The sequence below is a fragment of the Euwallacea similis genome, chromosome 17, assembly GCF_039881205.1.
Source record: "Euwallacea similis isolate ESF13 chromosome 17, ESF131.1, whole genome shotgun sequence".
Taxonomy (NCBI): domain Eukaryota; kingdom Metazoa; phylum Arthropoda; class Insecta; order Coleoptera; family Curculionidae; genus Euwallacea; species Euwallacea similis.
The window spans coordinates 3025820-3050841 of record NC_089625.1 but is presented as its reverse complement, the minus strand read 5'-3'; the positions used below and the strand labels follow the sequence as shown (position 1 = coordinate 3050841).

At 34.0% G+C, this 25022-nt stretch overlaps 4 protein-coding genes and 1 long non-coding RNA gene across 7 annotated transcripts in view; 3 read left to right on the top strand and 2 right to left on the bottom strand.

Annotated features, from left to right (window-relative positions):
- LOC136414229 (catalase-like) overlaps positions 1–25022 on the top strand; it is a 260265-nt gene that overhangs the window by 174080 nt on the left and 61163 nt on the right. The gene's annotated exons all lie outside the window — the stretch shown is intronic.
- mRpL52 (mitochondrial ribosomal protein L52) overlaps positions 184–25022 on the top strand; it is a 188491-nt gene continuing 163652 nt past the window's right edge. Inside the window, exons 1-2 of one of the 2 annotated variants that reach the window (XM_066398133.1) lie at positions 184–316; positions 370–774. In XM_066398133.1, coding sequence (XP_066254230.1) covers positions 286–316; positions 370–746 — 408 coding nt within the window. In that variant the 5' untranslated portion in view covers positions 184–285 and the 3' untranslated portion in view covers positions 747–774. Of the gene's footprint in view, positions 317–369; positions 780–25022 lie in introns of those variants that run through there. The other variant, XM_066398132.1, reaches the window with a different exon arrangement.
- On the bottom strand, positions 755–2504 carry LOC136414231 (chymotrypsin-2-like). Its single transcript, XM_066398125.1, has 7 exons — positions 2061–2504; positions 1950–2005; positions 1798–1895; positions 1604–1745; positions 1166–1276; positions 983–1111; positions 755–929 (listed from the first exon to the last, which is right to left on the bottom strand). Exons 1-7 carry the CDS (start codon positions 2125–2127, stop codon positions 768–770), a joined length of 765 nt encoding a protein of 254 aa, XP_066254222.1. The 5' UTR covers positions 2128–2504; the 3' UTR covers positions 755–767.
- Lar (tyrosine-protein phosphatase Lar) overlaps positions 2682–25022 on the top strand; it is a 246844-nt gene continuing 224503 nt past the window's right edge. The window contains exons 1-2 of the mRNA XM_066398112.1: positions 2682–2698; positions 14239–14286. The gene's annotated coding sequence lies outside the window, so the exon portion shown is untranslated. The remainder of the gene's footprint in view (positions 2699–14238; positions 14287–25022) is intronic.
- Positions 23280–25022, bottom strand: part of LOC136414238 (uncharacterized) — a 154202-nt gene continuing 152459 nt past the window's right edge. The window contains exons 2-3 of the long non-coding RNA XR_010752533.1: positions 23476–23606; positions 23280–23372 (exon numbers count right to left, since the gene is read on the bottom strand). This is a non-coding gene — a long non-coding RNA (uncharacterized lncRNA). The remainder of the gene's footprint in view (positions 23373–23475; positions 23607–25022) is intronic.

Here is a 25022-nt window from a genome sequence, read left to right as displayed (position 1 = left end):
CCATAACAAATATAAGTAAAGTGTTGTTTTTGTATTTTTTACTTTTATAAAGTTCAATTTTTATTATTTAAAATTAAGAACAATTTTATTTTAATGTTTTTCGCAACTGAAAGAAACCCAGTTAGATTTTGTATGAGTTTCATTCCTGGAATTAGCGCCTACTTCGGTAACCATATTGTTCGGGTTTTTATTAAAAACCTATTATTAACACCAACCAATAACCTCAAATGAAAATAAACAATTACCCCATATAACAATTTTTCCAAACTTTAAACTTGGGAAATAATGCTTTGCAAATCGGTTTTAAGCACATCTGGTAAGCACTTTTACAGCCTCTATGTCTTATCTCTTTAACATATAACATTTTAGTAAAATCATGTTGCTTTTACCAGCAAATTCGTCATGCCACTATACTAAAGCACTACAAATACGTTTCGTTGAAAAACAAGAACCTCCGTAGAGAAAAAGGGCTTTCCGGCAACCCTAATGCTTCAGGAGTGCTGGCAGATAGCTCTGATTATAGTTTTCTTGATGGGCGAATCACCCCTTTAGGAATTGGTCAAAAGGAAAGGCTGTTAAAGAATGAGGAGGCCAAGTTGAAGATTATAGCTCTGTCAAACGAAATTGACTTTGCAGTTGAGAGGTACAATAGGATACAGGAAGAGGAGAAGAGTAAGAAAGAGAAAATATTGGCTAGTAAGTTGAAACCAAAAGGAGCCACTTTATTAGAGCCAAAAAGAAATTAATCTTGAAATTAGTTAATAAAGCTATTTAGTATTTTTGATGGTTTTATATATCCAGTCATAGTAGCTAGACACTCTGGAGTAGATGTTGGGGTGTTGCTTGGTGGCAATGCCACATTTATTGGTAATAAATGAGGCTATTCCTGCCTGCTCTCTTTCAACTAAAAGGGCCGTTCCAGAATCTCCCTAAAACTTATTTAATGCAAATTACATTTCAATAATAAACGATAAATTTCTACATTGCATGCCCCTCCACTCGTTGCTCCAAAGCAGATGTGGTGCTTCTTATTCCAAGCTTTCAAGCATGTTTCATCATCATAAATGTCCACTTCTAGTTTTTGAAGCTTGCGGGAAATTGGTTGGTTTTGCTGGAAAAAAAATGTATAAATTCTATGCATTTTTTTGATAAGGAAGTGGATTACCCCAGTTTTGCCCCAGCCAATGATTAGGCCACTTTGAGGTTTGGCTGAGATGAAGTTTTTTGTAAGTGTGACTGGTTTCCAAGTGTCAGTTTCAGGTAGTGGGGATTTAAGCTATGAAAAGAAAGTTTTCAGAAATAGGAAGTTGTAGATTTCATTTTCAAAAAAGTTGTAAAAATATTTTAATATGGCCAGTGGGGAGTTCAAGAGCTGATTTAAGTTATTGCCATGAGCAATAAGAAGATTCTAGGTTCCTTGGGTATTTCTGAATTTCTGTAGTTTTGCAAGAGTATTCTTGAAGGGGCGGATTTGTACTATCAGTTCATGGACATATTTGGTCCTCTTTCCATTAGGATTTTTGTTGGGAGAATTTTTTTCTGTAAGTCTCCTTCATATCTTCGTCTTTATTATATGATAATATTTTTGATTGAATTGACCCACCTTCAATATTGCGCAATCATAAATCAGTTTTTCAGAATCAAATTCGTGACAGTAAATTTTGTCCACTTTGACTGTGTTAATTTCCTCTCTAGTAATTTCAGTAAGTCCATATTGGATGAAATATGTACTACTGTTTCTTGGGCTAAAATATACTAAAGTTTTTAAAGGAATTTAAAAAATTCGTTTACTCATACTTATTATTATTACACACACAATGCGCTGCACTCAGTATGTGGCTCCTATCTAGAATTGTGCCCCCGCAAATATGTTTTGTCTTGTGCCTCAAGGACACCTACAGAAGTTGGCTCTGTTGAAGAATTATATTGTTTTATTTGGTAATATCTACCGCGAACGGGAATTCTCCTTCATCGGCATCAGTTCCATTAACAATTCTGGATGATTCTATGAGTTTTTTTTATATATTAATCATATTTTAATTAATTTAGCATTTACTTACCATAGGCGCCCACACAACAAAAAGCAAACGTTAAGGCGAAGAAGCAGACACAACTCAAACAACTCATAATCAAACTGGCGTATAATATCTTCGCCCTCGTCTTGCCTGAAACTTAATTAAATATTTCGTGCTCATGACTTATTTTATAGGTCGCCCCCTGAATAAAACATCGAAATTAATGTTATTCAAATCGGCTCCCCGGGGGAGAACTTATCGGTCGAATTAGTGTCGGACTTTGTACCCGATAACCTTATTCCCTAATAAAATTAAGTGCAAAAATCGCTTATCGATAACAATCACTCTACATTAAAAAAATCACATCAGGCAAAGTAGTCGTAGTAAGACGGCGCGGCGCCCCCGTCCCTCTCCCTTCCTCCATTCTAAAGATCGACGCTCGGCGTCGCGACGGCCTCCTCACTGTTCGGAGGGTTGTCGCACCGATAGAGCCGACGTCGACGTCGCTCTACCCTCTACACGATTGATCAAACGTGGCCGTTGACGTGTGCTTTGCTAGATATTCGATAAATCTCAACTTTCCGGTGCTCTAAGTTGAAAGTGGTGGTGTTGCTGCCTTAAAATAAGTTAGTGGTGGTGGATTTTCTACGATTTTGTTTAGGTAGAGCTGGTTCGTGTTCGAGGTGCGTTAAAGGGTAATTATTGCGTATATTATATTCTTAAGGCCGTCGTGTATTGGGAGATTTGTTGCCTATAACGGAACGTAAGAAAATGTGATTTATACACATAGTTGTTGTACATTCAGCTATCGCCTCTTTCTTCATCATTCGACTTAGCATGTAATATCCCTCATGTAAAAAGAGCGCAGGCCAGCTTACACTTCTTTTAATTGAGTTTAGATGCACTGGGAATAATTACTAAAGTTTCAAAGGTGGAAATAATATCTCTCCTCGAACCAGGCACGCCCGAACGATTCAATTTAAATCTACAAACATAGAGCAAATTATAATGGATTATAACTTTTAAACAAGCCCGGGATTCGAAAAGCCTGGCAAACTCGAGATTTTAAATAATGAACTGTCATGATCATAATAACTTCTTGTCTGCTTTTGAGATTCCAATTTGCTCTTTCCACTACTAAACAAATTAAATTCGGAAGATCGTTCAGGAGGGAAAAAAATTGAGCTCGTTTCGTTGAGCAGTATTCCTCGGAGATTATTATGTTACACGTTATTTTCTCAGTGATTTCGTTTATTATAAGTGTAGTCGAGAAACTCGGCGAATTTCCATAATTTATAAGGCTTAATTTCATAAAGCCGTTTATTGCGGCAAAATTCATGATCCTAACGTTTAGGGGAAAGATTGAGTGCTTTTAACATTAAGGCGAATTTATGGGGATGTTTAAACCACACCTACAAATTTGAGTTCACAAACATTATTTGTTGTGCTGCATTTTGCATGCAAAGATCCTCAGGACTGCACCGAATACCCATTATCCAAAGAACTGGCTGAAACCAGGTCATAAAGAATTTATTGAGCTGATAAAAAATAATTGGAAAAGTTTCGAAGAGCCCAATGAATCTTAGATGAGGCCTAAATAACGGCTTCAATTTTCCCCCCTTTTTTAAGGCAATTAGACAAAAGTATCTGGTGAGACACGTTATTGTCCGCTAAGACCCAGTTGCAAAGAAGAGATCCATCTGACTCGATTTCGTGCCAGATCTTTCTGTTGAATATAAGAGCGATAAGCCAGGCCAAAATAGGAGGAATTTCGATGAAAAAAGTCTATAAGGCGAATGATAATGCTATTTGAAAGGAATTACTTGCCTGGGAATGGATGAGTTTAGAAAACTTAGGCACCCTTTTAACCTTAAGCCCTCTTGTAATAAGGATTTTATTTATAATGGGGATGGTCCTACACGGTTCGATTAAACCTTCAAGCAGAAATAAATCTCGACACATTAAAATATCCAAAAAGGAACCTGACAAACTGAGGAAATCGATAGTTGGCTCGTAATCCACCCCTTCTTAACAAAGAGTAGACACTGTAAGTCTTGCATTCGAAATTTAGGAGCAATGCTCGGGAAAAGCTGTTGACCTAATTAAATTATTTTTGTCCCAACTTCTGTATCCAATGGCGAATGCGCTTAATATAACACTTACGCTAAAATGGTGAACGTGCGTGTTTAACACCCATTGACATCTTCCTGGTATTAATGCCAGAATAATCGTATAAAGGCGAGGAATTTTTCAGCAATTTGCAGGCACAGCTGCGACTCCTTCTAAATTCGCACGGAGCATAAAATCAGCTTTAAATCCTGGAACGAGAGCAATCCCAGTAATAAATTGAGTTTTATCTAACGCCGATAATTTCACTCAGACCTCAGAATATCTGTGTAATAAAATTTCATTTTAACACATCTCGCTGTTATGCGACTCGAAAATTGGCGTTGTGTCATCCGATCTATATTTGTGCCATTTTGACGAGAATTGTGTTCAGTTATGCCTAGTTATAATAAACAATAGCGTATTGAAAACTTTAATTAAATTTAGGTGACAAACTTCGAAGAGATGAAATACGCATGGCTGAATAAGGGAGTTCTTGATGAAATGGCGAATTCATAACTTTCATAATATTTACAATAGTCATTTAACTTTGCTAAAATTAAGTACAGTTTGCAATTATCGTTTAAAAGTCAGTTTAGCTGAACCAAAAGTGGCACTTGAACCATTCCGTAATGATAGCCTTGCTGTCCCAAATGAAATTCATTCGCTAGCAATTCTGTCCTTATGAGGTGGTTCAAGAGCTAGTTGCGGTACAACTACAGAGGCTTTTGAACGATAAGTGTAGAACTGTGTCTTAATGCAAAGCTGTAATAAGTATTAAAGTAATTTATTAAATTTCTTGTTAAGGATATTACATCCTTTAGACTGACGGACGATAAAAATTTCCTAATTATGATGAAAATAATTGAAATCTGCCCAGTTGTGTTTTTATTTTATAAATGAGAATAGCTTCTGTTCAGTACGAGATCCAGGGGAGCTGTAATGGAGAATATTGAAGAGAAAGGTTCGGACTTTCTGATCATGCAACCGTGGAGTCCACTCGATTTCCAGGGCTGGCGCCTTGGCCTAAAAAATCGAAATTGCAAAAATGTTCTTATTTCAAACTTCATACCAGTTAATTGCGTTCATAGCGTGGAAATCGACTGGTTTCTAAGAGTAATAGAAGTCTACTTTTGGGCGTTTAAATTGATCGAATAGAATGACCACAAACATTTTTCGTTTTTTCTTTGTACGTTTTAAGTTTCAGTTTTTGAGGTAATTAGTTCAATTTTGGAATGCACATTTGTCTCAAGAGTCCACGTCGGCTGGTTTTTAAAACCAATTCGAAAATTTACAGGGAGATATTTTTTGAAAGATCAGGTCCCCTTTTATCGTCCTAAGCGTTTTATGGCACGTCAGTGATATCCACTAATTAAAATTTTAAATTTCTCGTTCAATTTAGGAACTTTTTTAATGGGTAAACCTGATGAAAAAACGTCCCATCTTTAATATGATTCTTCTTTCCTTGCATATAAATTGCGAACATATTTAGAATTTGCATTCCTACCTGGGTGGTTACTAAAACTCATATTATTTTATTAAATTTTTCGTGCCATCAGGGACGGAGTTAGGGATGTTAATTTGAAGAAAAGGAGTAGGGTTTTATAAATTTCGTAACTCGCATGCAAGCGAAATATAGTAAAAATGGGGCATTTTTCCGGATATTTTGGCAAATTGCTAGAAAAGAGGTGATAGATATAAAAGAATGATGCACACAAGAAAAGTTTTTATTTTGAACCTGAAATTTAAAATGGTGGTTAATGAATATCAGTGGTCCGCCACAAATAAGTTTGGGGCGCTAAAAGGGCGTCTCATCCTTAAAAAAATATCACCCTCTAGATTTTCGAATTGGGTTTTCGAACAAGTTTATGTGAATTTTTACGAGAAATGCGCTTCACAAATTTAAACTAAATATCTCGAAAATTGGAAGAGTTTCAAATAAAAAACAAAAAAATATGGGGTACTTTAACATCCTACATATCTGTTATTACAGATGCGATTTTCAAATAATGTTTTCTTACGAAGTCGTCTTATTTGGCCATTTCAAAGTTCAAAGTTTTGTTAGTGCGCGGCCCAATTTGGATCTAAACAGCTCGGTTATTTAAAGCTGTAGGGCGTAGAGCGAAATATTTTCGGAGAGGGCATATTGTCGACTATCTTTAATGTATTTAAGTAAATCGTGTGTATCACATGATAAAATTGTGAAACATTCCTGAATGAAAATAATGAGAGAGTGAAAAAAACAATTTTTAATTAAAATTTAAAATCAAATCTGTTTACAAGAAAAAAATTATTTTTAAGTTTTCTTTTTCCTTTTTTCTTTCAATCAAATTTTTTGCAATGCGATTGAATAGGGATAATCGAAAACATCGCACCCTAACCATCATATACAGGGTCAGCTATGTAAAGTCTTCAATAGTATGCTCATTTTGTTCTATAGTTTCTCCAATTGACTGTCTGAATGAATCATAATATCATAATAGGACGGGCGTTATCAAAAAATTTGAAATTTTCTTTAAAACGCATCATTTAACACATTTATATTAATTATTAAGAAGTCCCCTTAAAATAACTAAATAAGTAGAAATTCAAGAATTTGGTGATGTTTTCTTAAGCATCGACGCAAACGCCATCTAGTGTGAGCCTGAATTCTATTGTTTTGTCAGCCATATTGTTGTCGGTGATGTAAACATTCCAGTTAGTTGAAAGCTTTTCGTGTTACATCTATTACCAAACCTAGAAAAATGAATTGCTAAGAGTTTCATACTAAAATCCCGGTATATTTGATTGGTGTTTTTACGAGAAATCGTATTCCATGCTCCAAGTGTTGTATATCGTATGCCTGCTCATTTCATTTTCTTTATTGGTCGATGAGATATGTCTTCCAGAGCCAAGAAATACAGTATGACTGGTTAAAATTCTTAACACGAGTTTTGAAGGTCGTTACGGTAAGTTTTTATGCAAATTTTCCATTATTTCAACATAACTGATGTCCATAGACGCCAGTGTCATCTGTTTGTGAATTTTTATCTTAGGATATTTTAATTAAAAATGTCTGGTAATTTATTACTACAAATATTAATAAAATAGAAAGCAAACAAAATACCTTCTTAAGTGGTTTAAGACAAAAATGAGTCATTAGGTTCTTTACTTGACGACTTGCCTACGTATTTTCGAAATGACACTTTGTGTTAATTATTACCAGAGGGAGTAGGAGGAGTTTTCGCATCTTTTTTGCGATAATAATGCGCGATATTAAAACAACAAGGAATGCTTCTTTATTTTGTTAAAATTAATTTATGTTAATGTCAAATTTTTTTTATATGTTTTTCCGTAGTAATTCAAAAAACATTAATCATAGAAATACACAAACCCAACCAAACACCACAATAATGTGAATGTCAATAATGGCAATTGACACATCACTGTAATGGATTTTTTCTATGGTTACAATACTGTAAAAATCCAAGATAGCACCCATAACAAAATCCATATCAAAAAAAGTGAATTGAAACTCTGTTGTAACTACAAATCTTTCAAAATGTTTCTCTAATAACGGTTTAGTTTCATATCACCATTATTAGTAGTTCTTGAATTGTTAAGAAAAAATGATAATCGAAGAATTCGGTATCGATCATAAATAGCTTTGTTGTTAGGAAAATTCGTCATAGACAAAGTTACAAGAAATAAGAATACGATAAGAGATATTGAACTAAAAAAACATTACACGAACCAGTAAATAATTAACATTGTCTTAAATAGAAAATTGATTAAAAAATGGTAATAAAATTTCCCAATCTCTCTTCTTATGAGAAAGCTTTAGAATGCCTGTATTTGTGAAAATCAACCAAACTTACGTTATAAGATTTCCAGTTAACATAAGAAGCCTTCAATGCATGAAAATACCTGTAATGGTGTCAGGCTAAATATTCGAAATTTCTCCTCAAATGCAAGTGCGTCAGAATGTTGGCATTTCTGTGAGATTAAACAGTACAAAATGCCTAAAAATACATGTAACGTTGCGAGCTTAAATAACAGATTAAAAGCTTAAACTTCCAAGATTCTCCACTCTTTCATGATAATGCCTTGAAATGCTTGTAATTATCAAAGTCAACTAACATTGACATTACCAAATTGTTCCGCTAACATAAGAAACCTACATATGCCAGAAAATGCACGTATTACTGTCAAGTTAAATATTCTAAATTATTCCCCAAATTTTCAAACATACTATAAATAACAATTAAAATACGCATGTTCGTCTCAATTTAAGCTACCTTGCAGCTTTTATAGCCTCCGAAATCGCCATGATGGAGCCCGAATTTGTAACTTAAACACTTTGTATCTGTAATTTAACGGAACCAATAATTATTGTTTAGAAGTAGAAAGCCTTTAAAATTGTTTTTATACTTATATTAAATCTAATATACTATCGTCTTACTGCTATTGTATCCAATATATTATTTTAAAGAATATTTCTACGTAGTAAAATAATATTTTCAGTTATTTAAAAAAGAGATAAAATAAAGAGAACACACTGTACTAGTAGGGAACATACTGTACAAGTTTTGTTTTAAGAATTAATAAATGAAACCTAGTTTTACCGAGGTTTTCGGTTCCCCTTTTGCTCAATAAGAGACGTGTGTTAATCTACATATTATATTAGGAACCGATTCTATACACAGATGAAGGAAAGGAATGTTCCAACAACGCCTCCAGCTTGGGATATTGCGACAGTTGATTACCGTAAAGAATGTAAACGACAAAACAATAATAGCTTGCACCCTATGCAAGCCTCATACACCGACGATGCTCGAATGTTCGGGAATTGGGGCTGTCATCGCCAGCTGCGAGCTGCTAACAAAGTGCCGTATAGCGAATAAACAGCGAGGAGGTGGCCATGGCAACCCGATTCACTCTCGTTTGTTATTTTACTTGTCTAGCTCTAATGCGTTTCGCGATTGTTTATAAAATTCTGTCGTGACGTATTAGGTCTGTTCCAACAAGGAGGTAAATCTTTTTCCGGACCGTTAGAAATATGCGCAGAACATACTGGTCAGGGCTCTTTGCACATATTTCTGATTGTGTCTGACGTTCTGGAATTGGTTTCTAACATTAGGAGGAGTTGGGAGAAAATTTTGTTGGTCAGTAAGGTTTTACGTACATATATCGATCGAGTTTTGGGAAAATAAAGGAAAATGCCAACACTTTCCTGACACGCTGTTTAATTCCCAGCCGATGTTAAATAATGCAAAATTGGATTCGACGCGACCATGCTGCCTGGGGGAATTTGCGGTCTCTGTTCGAATTATCAAGTGAATTTTGTTCCGGTTGCGGTGTGTCTGATATGGTTCATAATTTAGTTTTATATTTTCTTTGCGAAGATCGGGTTTAAATATATAGCTATCTATCTATCTATCTATCTATCTATCTATCTATCTATCTATCTATCTATCTGTCTATCTATCTATCCATCTATCTATATATGTATGTACAGATATGTATATTATATGTATAAATATATGTACTTATATATAGATTCGAAGTTAAAAAATAATCTCTGTTTCTCTTTCAATAAAATCTAGTAAAACCTGCCTCAAAAACGTCCAGCAACAATATTTCCCGTAAATCCAATCACATGACTGCCTGGTGCGAGCGTCAGTTGGCAGCAATCTCCTAAATGTCTTGATCGGGGTATTTCTGCCTGGTCCGCCCTTTCTACTTCATTTAAAGGGCCCTGCGGACGGTAAATTTCAGGGACAATGGTCATATTTTGTTTAGGACGGGGAAATATTTCCAGAAAATTGTACTGTAAAGCTGGGAACCGATATCTCAGCGTTCCACTGCAAACTTGTATTTGGATGGAAAGTGAGTATAAAAGCGGTCAGACGTCCAAACTAATTCGCAGATTAGCATCCCCTGGTTGAGCTTCTGCGGCAAATATTTAACCGTCAGATCTAATCCGACCGCAAAAACGGACCTAATATGAATTAGGCAGCGATCATTATCGGTTGTCTAGCGTGGAAATCCAGGAGCAAATCGCCTGTTAAATTCATGGCTCTGCGGGGCCCTTGTCAGAGCAAACATTTGTTTTGTTAATTAAACCTACAGGTTTTTGTCTTTCTCTCACTGAAAATGCATTTTCAGCTTTAGTTTCGGGTAGAGACAAATCTCGTTGGTAAGGAAAAGCTCTACGTTTACACTCATGTGTCAGTGGTCTACAATATTTCTTGTTTTAGTGTACTTAATACAGGTATACTGTTACATGTAAATGCAGGCATTCTAAGTATATTCTATGCGTTTGAGGTTTGAGGCAGTTTGTAATTTTTTCCTTTATTCTGTTTGGAAATAACGCCTTACACAAAGACTGAGCCTCTTGGAGCGGTGGTCTTGCACATTATTCTCAATTAAAAACACTCATCCCTTTCCGGACGGAAAACTCTGGTTAACATTCGGTTACCATCTTCAAAACTTAAAGGAAAAATAATTATCAAAGGCATGCTGGCATATATTTAACCCATGAAACTCTATTTTTAATATAGTTTTGTTGTTCTTTAATTCTTTTTTTAAGGGTTTAGAAGTTATTCGCCAATATAACATTTTTCACATTCGCAAAGAAATTTTATATATAATCTTTTTTGTGTTCATTTTCATTTTATAGTTTTATCTTTGTAAGTTTTGAACATATTGAATTTTCTGTCCTAAAAGGTATTTCGATATTGAATTTATTTCCTAATTATTTGATTCGGTCTCATATACCTAGTATATGAGTTAAAAAGGTTTATAATAACTCTATTCGTATTTTGCCTCAATATAAACTGTTTCACATTGCAAATACATTTGTCTATACAGTTACTAGGATAATTGATTTTACATAAAACATTGTCATGCATGTAATTTTGATATTGAAAGTTTCTTCATTGTATAGTAATTTGGCCCGATCATATGTGCATTTTATCAAAAAAATTGCAAAGGTTTAAAACCAGTGTTTATTGAAAACCATTTCACACAGACTGTTATTTGAATTATAACGCCAATCAACCAATCATGTTTAAAAAAGGGATTGTAAAATGTCTATATGATCGGGCAAAATTAATATGCAGTGACCAAAATTTCAATATCAAAAAGACTTATATAAAAGCGTTTTATATGAAAATAGTTATCTGTGAGTTTTATAGACAAATGTTTTCATAATTTCGAACAGTCTATAATGAGAAAAAATCAAAATATCCTACCTAGCATAAACTCCTTTATACTATACATCGAAATTTAAGTTAAGCACCTCATTTGCTACTAATTGCTGATTCGAGAATCCAGCATTTTAAGCAAAAATATATTCGAAACCGTCAATTATTTCAAAACCGGTTTGATCGATAAAAATTGATGATGGGAGGTCTCGTAGGGTGATAAGCTTAAAACGGTATTGGCAATATTGTCAAAAGAGTACAATAAACTTTATAAAAGCCTTCCATTAAAACATAAAATTCATAATTTAATATGGAGACTAATATTAATAATTAAGGTATAATTAATGTCCTCTTGATATACCCAATTCAAACGACATAATTAATTCTATAATATGTAAATTATTGTCATTTCGAGATATTAATATTCATAAATATGTTATTAAAATGTAATATTATATTTGACAAATCAACCAATTTATGCACCTATTATTACAAAGGTTTTGAACTGACACTTATGAAACCACTGTTCGCAATTTTAAAAACGTCTCAAATTACATTTTCCAAGGTTTTTTTAATTCTCATTCAAGATATCCACTTGAGATTCACGGACTTTGACCATTCTTGAAAAACATGGACCACTGGCAATATATGCTTTGTATATATGCCTTTCTCTGAAGCATATAAAAAAAACAGAAATAAATATACTATATATGATGATGTTCATGGTTGTGACACACATTACAGCGATGCCAAGTCAGGTTTTGACCGTGTGTACAGCAGTAGATTTAGCTTAACGATATTCCTCCATGCATCCTAAGATGGCGGCATTCAAATTTTGAAAAATGATAAAAAGTGGGTACTTACTCCCCATTGTAAATCTTCAGGAAAATTTCGATTTCAATTTTGTAGAGTACCTACTATAGTGTGAACTATTGCATTTTCATGTAGATTAGTCAGTGTTACGACTAGGCATTAAAATCATAATTATTGAAATTCTGTACTTCAACAGCCGGACACACTAATTACTACTTCACAAGTGACTGATCGTACAAAATAATAACGGCCAGCTAAAAGCAGGCAAACAAAGAATATATTCGGAGTAGAACCGGTGAAATTACGCTTTATTTCCGACAAGTGTATAATTGCGCCTTCATTTGTCTTGACAACAATGCACGGAAATTCCACATTAACACCACTCAACACTTTATTCATATTTTTAACTATCAGGACGCTCACCTGCAGCAAAATTTAATTTCCAGCGAGGACGTCTCACCTCGAAATTTGAAGAATTTCATAACCTCTATGGGAGTGCTGCATTTCTACCCAACGTGATATTTTAATAAAAATAATCCGATAGCCTTTCTTTGGCGCAAGAATTTTCCATGAAAAAATATTCGGTATCGTTGGATCTTGCTTCGCAAATTCATATTTAGCACGATAAGAACGTATTATTACATCAGCGATAAATTTCAAAACAATTTCATGTTTTTGGGACGTTAGTTCATAATTGGTCTAGACGATTAATGCAGATAAATTTGTGGTAAAATTTCCTAACTATTGATTTTCCGCAAATTGATACAACACCCACTAAGTGCATTTTCAGCTAAAATTCACCTATCGTAAAATTGCAAAATATACTCCCAAAGAAAGTCTCCTTTTTTCATTTAGAATGTGGTCCTATCGAGTTTGAAACCTTTATTTGCATAGAACATTAAATGGTTGAATGATCTTATTTCGGTTATGTATAATATAGTCGCATGTGCTCCATTTAATCTGAAACGAGTCATAAATTATGTTGCATTCTAAGCTGGACAGGGATGGTCGTAGTTTATGGACTATGAATCACACGTGAATATTATTCCTTCAGTTTAAAATATTACAAAACTCTTGGCCATAATCTGCCTGATATTAATGCTGCATAATAATAAATTCAAATCATGTCCTTGCAGCATAGAACAGACGTCCCAACAAAACTTTCCCAATCTAATACGACAAAGTCTTCAACAAAACCGACAAAGGCAAACAACGCGCAACTTTGCAAGTTAAACACAAATTTGACCAGCTTATGGGGTCGGATGGCCTTACACTTTCAATATTTTCTTAGGATCGAAGCTTCCCCACCTCGTAATCTTTCAAGGAAAGTTTCGAATGTTTGGGTTGCAGTTTCTAAGATTTTGAAACCTCTTTATCGATATAAAAGTTGATCATGATATAGGTTAACTAAACAAAAATCCAACATTGCATGCACATCGGTAGTAGCAACAACGACCGGGACCTTTTTAAAAGATTATGGCCTGAAAATTGAAATTCGCAGTGCATCAAATCCTATTACTTTTCGAATATGGGCCTCGTATTAAATCATGCAACAGCGGGATCTAATGGATTCACTGGTACAAACGGGTAAGGCGATAGAGTGGCCGGATTAAATCGGATATTACTAACTAAAAACAGCCAGGGCATCAGGTTCGGTGTAACTTAAATGGATTTACTGCAAGTGCTCATGTTTGGAATAGCGTTATTGTTGAACCTTCACATCATATCTGTACCCTTATTTTAATTGCTCTATTCGAAATAATTATGAAAATTGCAAAACCCCACCGGACGTTGTTATATTTATACAAAATTCGAACTGATTAGAAGACTTTTTCCGAGGGTTGTATTTGCGTTTTGCCAATTTCCAAATTTTGGACACTAATATCTCGGGAACTTGTGGAGCAATTCTGCGCTTCTATAAGCCGAGTTACAGAGGCGCAGAAAATTTCTCAAATTACATTTTTGAGATTTCAGTATTTTAATTTTCGGTACGGTAAAACAAATTAATCATACTGACAATATCAATTGCATTGGCTTAATAAAATTAACCACACAGATACAAATTTAATTAACACCTATTTTAGACCAATTCAAAGATAGCATATTTTCTGTTTCAGATTTAAACCGATAATGAATCAGCCAGTGTAAATTTGCCCTACAAATCGGTGAGTATGTCAGTTAATTGATATTCTCGTATAGGGATTTCTGTGTTGATTACAACCTAATTTATCCAGCAAACATTTCAAAGTTACCTTGTAAATTACATTATTTATCCCGTGCACATGAAATATCGTTCCGTAGGTTTGATAATGCCAGCTAATTCATTTACAAGGCATTAGCATAAAAAATTATTAAGGTCACGTTACAATATGGAATAGTGCGTCAGTGGAACATTGTACAATATGAAATATTCCTGCATTGCCAGGGCATGTATCTGTCAACTAAATTCATTAGTATAATAAAACAAAGCGGGCTTTCCTTGATTATTGCTGTTAAGTAACGGTTGGGAAACTTAAAATATTCCCTCAAGCTTAAAAAAATAGAAAGGGATTTTATTCACGGCCTGATTATTTAAAACAAACAACCCGCTTTTGGGTGTATTTTAGAGCTTTTCACAAATAAGCCTCTTTTGTGTTGAATATAAATTTGAAATTACCATGGTGGGTATTTTTTTGTCTGATAACTACGAGTGCTTCTTTAAATATGTATATGATGGGTCTATAAAGGATCATATTTCAGCCAAAATGTGTGTAGTTAGATTTTTATGTAATTTATTTTTCATTTTACATATCCCTTCCAGGAAATGAGCTTTTTGTACAGGGCATACGTGCAATTTATATCCAATCTCGGTCACGTTTTGTTGACACTCTTTCAAGCGTAAGTCCAACTCAAACTTGTCTCGAATTAATAAAATATACTGCTCCACAATTAAAACGGAAACGGTGATATTTTAGGCGAAATTCGAGATTAAATATCTCGTGAACTACTTATTTGACTACCTGAACTCTCCGACGCAGCACCAAACTGCTCGGCTATATATCTGTCGCTGTTTCCAAAGATTTTTGGTATACTTTTTCTATGTTTATGCAAATAACTAAAAATTTTGAAACTCCCAGAGAATTTCTCTGAATAAATATACTTCTTTCGATCTTGTAACAATCACTTAACCCTATCGCTTTAATAAAATGATTCAGAGCCGATTTCAAAGTTTTCCCAGACATACGACATCGCTTGGGAAAATCCTGTTGGCGTATAAGCTGTTTACTGTACAAGGGATTTTAGTATCAGCGTAAGTTATTTAACGAGAACTGGATACCTTTGAGGGCTTTGAAAGCCTGGAATTACCTTCAGGAAGTCGACGATTCTATAGATTTCAACAAAAGTGGGTTTGTCGTTAAATTTTTTAGTAGTTCAGCGCAGATTATAATACTCAGTCTTGGTTCCAATTTGAGTGAAAATAGCCGAGTAAGGAATTTCCCAAATGAAAGTTCTCCACATTGGCGCAACCGAAAAATCCAATTAGAAATTCTCCAGGAATATAAAAAGCCGGAATTCAGGAGGAGAAAATTAAATTTGGTGATCTAATTTTGAGTGACGCTCCTTTAAAAGAAAAGATAACTTAACGGTTGATTTAATGAGAGAGCTTTCGGCGGTCTCTGGATAGAAAGCGGAATCTCGATTGGGCAACTGTCTTTACTCCGAGATATATCGGCTCGTTGCCAGTAATTGACGTAGATTAATACCAGACCAAGATTTCCGCTGAAAAAGTTCGACCCGGAGATTCTCTAGTTACGAGGATGGAATTTAAATTGTATCAATCTATTGGGAGCAAAGGGCAACTTCGCGATCACTTCTTATTTAGACAGCCAAGTTTTCAAGCTACCAAAAAGTCAGAAGAACAAGGAGAAGTAAGGATTCTGGGAAATATTTTATGAATACGAAATAAGGGCGGTTTATCTTGAATTTACGGTCTAAGGAGTGTCAACGGGACGTGACTGATTTGTACATAAAGAAATAATTTGATTTCTATGATTTGAAATTTTTTGAATAGATGTTAATATATCTACGTCACTTTCCAAAATTGAACAATGGATTTGAAAAATAATTAGTACTCCATAAAATTAACTCGTTAAGTATGTTAAAAGATCAAATTTCCAGCAAGGGTTTTCGTTAACTTACGTAAACTACGTGTTTATGAGTTAAACGGCAAAAGCTACTTGGAAACGGGTGGTGGGTTAATTATGAGTAAAGCAGATGTTGCCCTTTATAACTATCTGGGCAATTAGCGGAGCTACCTCTGGAGTATTTGTATGTTTAAAAAATATATATTGTTTAAAAGTTGAAGAAATTCTGTGAAACTTGGAAGATTCATTAGGGTTGAAGGCTGATGCTTCTAATACACGCGGGCAAAACCTAGGCAGTAGAGTCAGTCGGTATTTAAATTAATTTGGAAATGGAGTTGAAGGAGCTTAATCGCTTTTTTTTGTAGTATTATAAATGGGTAATAAACAAAAACTTGGTTTAATATTATATCCGATCTCTATAAAAACATTTCAAATCCATTATTTGCTTTATGATTTACAGCAGCAAGACTAAATTATAATTATTATTGCAGTAGCTGTATATTTTCTAAAATAAACAAATTGTGCTAGCGCTTGGCTGAATTTTGCTGTTTGTTCAAGCTTAACGAAAGCACAATAATCGTTTTAATGAATTTGATACAAGCATTGTCCTGTTTTGTATTTCAACATTATTGTTATCATTAAATCGTTAGTAGTGGCAAATGATGCATGGCATGGGAGCTGTAATAATATTTCCACGTAATGAGGGATAATTTATTTCGGAAAGAACTCTATCCGCACTTGACGTAAAAGGACTCCAATCAGAGTTAAAAGCAAACACCATTAAAATAACAGTCACTTATAAAAGCAGCAGTGGTTTGGAAACCAGACCTACACAGTCGTTTAAATTTTTTTTAAAAGATAATGGAAGCTTTTACTGCAGATTTGACGGCGGCTCATATAATCTGTTATTCGATTAATTTTGGCTTTTGCATGCACGCTGAGTGGTTTTGGATTAATTGTACGAACACATTTTGAAAGTGCCCAAGCAGAAAAAAAATTTTGGGATCTTATAGTTGAATATCTAAGGTAAATGGTAGGAAATTAGAGCACATCAATAAGAACCTTTAAAAAATATGATAAAACATTTCAAAACAATAATATTAAAGAGTATAAAAAGGCCGTGGAAATTTTTTCTATCTAACGAGATCATTTTCAAGAATATTGGTGAATCTTCGTGGAAAAGCGCTCTTTTCCAATGGAAAAAGACTGTTCCTGGACAAACATCATCACATTGATTTTGATGTTGCAATAAAAAAATTTAAAAAAAAACTATGACGAAAATATTAAAAAATATTTAAAAAGTTACCAATCTGCATTTTAAACGAAAAGAAAGTCTGGCCTGATGTATGCATATAAGACACTTTGAATTTTGACTCACCCTATATAATTTGTATAATTTTAAGTAGTTACATACAGGGTCGCATAGGAAGAAATTACCATCTATATGACTTTTGTATTATTTTTAAAGTACAACAAAACGGACAAGTCGATTTTTAAATCAAGTGGACAAAAAGGGGGGGGGGGCAACTACCCAGTATCAAAGTTCAAATTGAAACATATAGGGCTTTTTACATTGCCCTAGCGTAGATGGTGGAAAACACTATAATATAATTAGACGTTGCTGATTTTCTAACCTCCCTCATTTGTCCTCATTGTGTGTGTGATGTTGGCCATAGTCATTCTCCATTATTTTAACGACTTAACATTTTTAATAATATAATAATTTTTAATTATATAGTGTAATAAGTTGGAATTGCATATAAGATATGGTAATTTCAGCGCAGGAATGCAATTTACACATAATCCTAATTTTAATACATGTTTAGTAAATGTAATGACCGTGGCGTCAGAAATAAATTTAGGGTCTGTGCGGCTACTTCGGCCTCCATTTGTCATTAACACTAAAACTATGATGAATTTACGGGTTAAAGAGTCATTAAATGTAATGTTTGCATTAGTACATAATATTTGCTTTTTGAAAGAAATCTTGCAGTAGAAATTTAGAGCCTCTTCTCGGCAGCTTAGGTTGACACGTCACTGTTGGGGATAAAATTTACAGGTGCTTTAATCCCTGTCACCTCTCACGTAAAATATAGGACACCAATTTTACGAGCGTCCCAAAAGACGTGTCACACGCGACTGTATAAAACTCGAGACTGGAGGTAATTTTCTACTCCATCTTTATTTTCGTAAACTTGTATACATGATCCTAATATTTCAGACCCGAGTGAGTCCTATAACGAGAAGTTTTCTAACAAAAACAATGTCATTTTCATCTACGAAAAGTTTGACAAATTACATTAAACAAACACCTCATTGAGGAGCGCATCTCAATTAAACAATTAGAGTGGCCCCTAAAAACATGCAAACTTCTTGAAAACTCCCAACTTTGCGAGAGTTTCTTTAAACTTTCCTAATACCACTCGCAGAGCCACATGGTTGCCTCTTTGAGACCATTCATTACCGCTGGAGCGAAATTAGCAAAACTTTAATTACTTGCCATCCATAATACATTAATCAATCTTTTCGTTAAGCCTCTATTTCACGTCAATGTTAAATGTCGAAGTTTACTTGAGCGTGGTTAACACGGTTGTCCTTCTATTTTATAACTCAAGTTTCGGGGTTTATTTTGGCTGACGGATAAGAATCAGCTATCTGGATTGCAAAAAGAATGCGATGGAGGGGAATGATTGAGTACGTTCGGGGGGGTTTATTGGAGAGATAAATGAGGTGAGTTTTTATTGAAGTGTCTTTATGATGTTTGTTTTTGTTTTATGCGCGGTGTACGACATTAGTTGAAGAGCAATATGTTATTTTTATTTTTTTCAGTTTTTTTTATGATAGAATTAAATTCAAAGTACATATTCAAATATCAAATTATACAGTATTTAAGTGTAGTTCGGAGGAATAATTTTATACTTCGTTTACTTTGTGTCGTCAGAGTGTCCATTTGTGGACCAAATGGTGAAGGCTGATGCAAAGTAAATTCTTTCGGTAAGAGATCTTTGACGTACATAATTTAAGGAATATAACGAGGGTTCAATATAAGGTTCTAAACGAATTCTTAATATTAGGTAAAAAAGTAAACATCTAGTGGTAAATCATTTTTTCATCAACAGAAACACGTAAAGACAAACAGCATTAAATAAAAATCAAGGTGGGACTTTCTGGGCTAAAAAGCGGACTTACTTGATACTATTTTGCGTCACTGTCGTGTGAATTTCGTAATATTTAACAACTCTAATATAAGTGGTAGAACCTTGTTTTGCTTTCTTTTGGCGATTTGGCGGTTCACAAAAATTATTTACTGTTTGTTTATTTTGCGCCATCAGAGTGCATACTTATGGATCAAATGGTGAAAGTTATTTTGAATGGTATTTTTTATATTTATATTACGTTTTTTAGTTCTGTTTTTCTGTTCAATGAGGGGAATATTTTTAAAGTAATATTTTAGCCTCAAATCATTGACGTACGACTTTTATATTAAGGGGAATAAATTGGCTTTAACAGAAGTTCTGAATGTATGTTTAATATTAGCAAACGCCGAAAATTGTTGACATTTCGGAATTGCTGCGCCTCTGTTTTTCCTTTAATTTGAGCATTAAATTGGTAGATTATGAAGTGAAATATAAACTATGATTTGACAGTGAATCAGTGGCGTACGCCTTTATAATTTTTTCTGTTTATGGAATATATATTTGATTAATTTATAATAACTTAATTTGGTTAAATAACTATAAACCATTAATAGAATTAACCTACTTACGGTCTATTTTACCATAACATGTTCAGTTCTAGCACCTACATATCGAAAGTACACCACCAAATTCTCCGACTTCTAATGATATGAATATTTAACAGCTGAGGCGCGAAATTATTGTAAAATATTCACCTGTACTTTACGATTAAATTCCTGCCATAACGGTGTTCAAATATATTCGAAAGAGTTCGCAAACTTTGGCTGATGTTTGGTTTACATTAAAATGCGTTGCTTGCCAGTACTAATAACGAACAGCCTAAGGTTATTATTAATTAACTAAAATTGTGCTAAAACACGGGCATACTTTAACTGGAGAGGCAAAATTCCAGAAATTATTATGGTCCGAATATTAACTGGCTCGGGCCGAAAACGCTCACATGCATCACAAATTTCTAGCATCCAGTATGCTCCAATCCCTAATACGTTGTTTGGGGAGAAGTTTGAACATTCCTAATTTATTCCAAATAATATCGTAGAAACTTTGAGAGTGAGTGGCATGTGGTTTCGCAGGAATTACCTTTGGATTTTGTCGAGGGTTGAAATATCGAATTAATATGCGTTAAAGGATTAGTTTCTCTGATAATTTAAAGTTTAATCGAGTTATTTCCCCGAGGGTTTCCAAGCGAGATAAAGATGTCTCATTTTTCCTTTTAGTGTAGAAAAAGAGGACAATTTATGTCGGGCCGATTTAATGAATGTAGCACACATAACGACTGAGAAAGCGCCAAATTTCCGAAATAAATTTCGGCCCCGCTTCGCCGGAGCAACCCGACATTATTCAGCTTCGTTTATCACTCACTGCCCGCATAGAAATTCTGGTCAACCCAGTTTTTATTCGGGAAATCAATATTAAAGGTACACTTTGCAAGAGTTCGGAAAAAAATTTTCTTTAATTAGAAAAAGACGCTGGAAATATCTTAAAATGTGCAACATGCATTCATTTTCTAAAAAAATTAAAATCTTCCTTTATTGCATTAAAATAATTAAATTATATTATTAATTGTCGGATATGATTTAAGTGTATTACTACTTGTAAAATATTTATTTGAATACTCCGATCCATTATCTGTTTAATATATTTTAGTTTTAGAGAATTCTTATTATAATCTTTTAAAGTAAACAATCGAACTGAAAAAGGAGCAATCGACATTCCTAAACTTTTGCAATCTTATTGTTAGTTTTTAATTGGCAATTAAAATTTAATAAAAGGGAAACATTTATTGAAGAACACATTTAGGTTTTTCAAGGAGAGATCCTTCGAACAGACTTACATGACGCCTCTATGACACAACTTCCCTGTCTCATTTATTAATTATTAGCTGATCAATTGAACTGGGGTTACTTTTGATTTGAAGTACTGTTGATGAATTGATGAAAAAGCTTTGAAGTTTCTATAGATGCCACGATTCCAAGTTTTTGAATTTAAAACAACTTTAATTTTCGGAAATTTTGAAAATATTTTCTGATTTGTAAAATTGTTGATGAATTGATGGAAGAAGATTGAAATTTCCATACAATTCATGACTTCTAAAATAATCCTGGAATTTTTAAAATATCTTCATGTACGAACGAACTCGCAGAAATTCGTTGAATTTAAAATAAGTTAAATTTTTTAAATTTATGAGATTTTTCGATTTGCAGACTCTTGATGCATTAATGGGAAAGCTTTATAGTTTTGATTAATACTCGTTGATTCTGTTTAGGTACTTTACTAATCTCTCATTGAACTTACTGTCAATAAATACTATGATAAACTCTGCAGAGCTATCTTAGAGCACAACACAGTTACAGTACAGTACCTAATATTAAATAAACAATTAAAATGCATGCAATGTGGTCTGGAAAACGGAGATCGAATTTTCTAAAATGGCGTGTCTGACAGTGGAATTCGTTCGGAAACCGACCGACATGGCAAAACTAAACGAACGTAATTGCGTTTGTGTTTTACCGCAACGACTTGACGGCTCGCTTTATTGGACGCGAGTTTCGAGAAAACTCTCGATCGAATTTTGCGAATAAAACTTCTCGAACTTTCGCAATTCATATTTAATTTAAAATTGCGGGAAACGTGCTCGACCATCGAGGAATTTACCCGCGTCGGTCATTAAGGTTGTTAGGAATGGTCATTGATGAATAATTCCAATGCACATTCACTTTATTCTAAATAGAGAAACTTGTTTCTATCAATAAAAAGTTCTTCGATTTTGTAGATAATATTTTTAAAGTAAATGTTATTTTTTTCGACATATTCTTAAGGGATTTAATGGGACTAATTACTAGTGAACTTTTCTCATTTCTATTCGTTCGTAAAATGGTAAACATGTTTTAAGAGCTTTGTCAGAACCAGTTAATTTCTAATTCTTATTTAATGTATTCGAAAATTTCAGTTCAGAAATAAACTAATATTGTGGAATGATTAATTATAAATAATTTTTTGGAGTGGTGTGAATAGCTATTTCTTTACCACCATTACAAATTGCGCTTAACTTCCTATTAAGAATTCTAATAATTGAGAGCCTGGATAAACAAAGGATTCGGAATAGTTCCTAATATCATTTTTTATTTGAAATTTTAATATATTTTCATGTAATTAAATTGAAAATATATATTATGTGTCAATATTATTGGAATCTATAAGAGTTTACCTAAATATCTACATAGGAAAGATCTGTGTTTTATTTTACATATAAAGCATTTAGTTTTTTTTTACAGAAAATAATGAGTTTTTCTCTCATAATAAGAGACACTTAGAACTTTTTATTTCCAAAAAATCATTGACGATTTTGAGTAGTTGTTCTTGTGGTATAGACATTGAAATAGCTCAGAGAAATGTTACAATACGCTTGTTTTGTTTTTTATAACATTTCAGCATAAAGTAAAAAAAAACACTGATTGCTAATGAAAAACATCCTGTACTTTTGACTACTTTACAAATTTTGAACGCCGATATCTCGGACACTTGTAGAACAATTTTGTATTAAAAAATAGTACTAAGTAGTCGTCCCAATGAGCTCTATAAGTCTGCGAAAATAGGTTGTATTGTCAAGTTTTACTGTCTGTTTTAATTTCTGAGGTACCGAATAATTTTAGCACCTAGTTTTATAATACTAAAGGTACTCAAAATGAAAAAGCTCAAACTGTATTTCTAAAGTTTCAGGACCTAAACTAAAATATCTCAGTTATTCAGAAAGCAAGTGCTTTAAAGAAATACTTCAAATTAATCATTTTGTTAAACTTTATATTACTGATATATGTGCTCCAATTGAGGCATCCAGGTTCCTCAAAAATGAGCATCAAGAAAATATCCATATTCTTTGTGCCTTTCGAATCTTTCAGCGTCGATATCTCGGGAATCCGTGGCGTATGTCTGAAAAATACTTCAAATTAATCGTCCAGATGAGCTTTGAGTCGAATGCAGATCTATTCCTACACTCTAGTGAATGTTGAGCATTAATATCTTTGAAACTTACGCATTTTCGACCATTAATAATGTTGATGAATTAATTTTGGCACGGAACGGACTTTGACTGGCGTCGAGATTAACGCGGTTTTGTTCTGGCCTGCGGCGTTATGAGATTTGGACAGAGTGATGGGGCAGATCCTGCAAAAAATTAGAAGTGTAATTTTGGGCAATAAATCTTTAACGGGAGAATACGCTAGGCAATTTACTGTTTAACTTACAAAAATATTGTTGGAGTATCAATTACACACGTCAACACATCAATAATTTAAGAAAACATCCTGTATCTCAATATGAAGTTTCTGCCGTTCCACGGTTATACATTTTTTTTGTAATATATGTTTGTAGTCGTTCTTAAATTCTTTCAAACTTTATTTGAAGAAAAAAAGTCATATTCGCAGTACCATGTGTGTTTCTTTCTTTGCCTGCTTTATTTGCTTTAGACTTCTTACAAAATGAGGCATCCTATTCGTGAATTCAGGGTGGGTCGTAAACCAACGGATAACCGAATACACTAACCAAAGGGCTTTATAGCCGTCCTTAGGCCCTAAAATTGGGTTTACTGAGCCTCGATATTGTACTTAAAGATATTGGAAATCCCTAGAGGACAATTAATATTTCTTGCAATTTTCTCCACCACAAGTTCATTGTTTTTTTGTTCCAAACTGCATCATGACGCTTCAATGTCGACGTGTAACGTATAAAAGTGGGAAAAGCAATTTCCTCAGGTGGACTAATGCGAGTCAATAACAGAGGCATTAATCTTTTGAAAAGGCTGTAAATTCAAGTGTAAACAGAAGAAAAAACTTGATTCGTTTTTATAACGATAATGCACTTAAATCTCTTCATTTATGATAGTAAATGTTTTCTCTTGCAATGCAAATTTGGTGATAATTTTGAGAAGGAATGAATTCAATTAAGAGAAGATGAGAAGCGAAATTTAGTGCCCCTTTACAAGGGCGCAGCTATAAAATATTATTCAGGATTTCGGAGGGTGGAGTAAGTGCGAGTAGTCCGTCTTACAACATCCTTTATGTTTCTTTTAACAAGGTTAAGAAGAAGGAGAGATAAATCTGCCCTCTGGCCGTTTTACCGCCTTTGTATCGTTCCCCCTTTTGTTCATATTTCCTCATTAATGACAGCCTCTACGTGATACGTTTCCGAGACAATCTCAGCCAAACATGTCATAAATTCCTGCCACAAAAAAAATCCCAGAGTAGCCATAATTTTTCGCGAAGCCCAAGCAAATGAAACTGCGGCGGAACGGGGCGGCGGTGCAAAAAAACAACAGCGACATCTAGGTAATGTACATTCGCAATGGGAAATAAAAAGAGCGAGAACGTTCGTTGCAAAATCCGATAATGAGAACAAATTCTGGTGTTAGCAAGTTAATTAATGGGGGAGAAGTAGCGAATTTAGGGTGCCATTAACGGGAACTGTTTGTTTCGGCTCGTTGGAGTGCTGAATTCGATAGTTTCATCCAAGGGTGGTGTTGAATATTAGGGCTAATGGTGGCATATTGAGTTTCTTGCAAAGGATAAGAAACATTATTAAAAT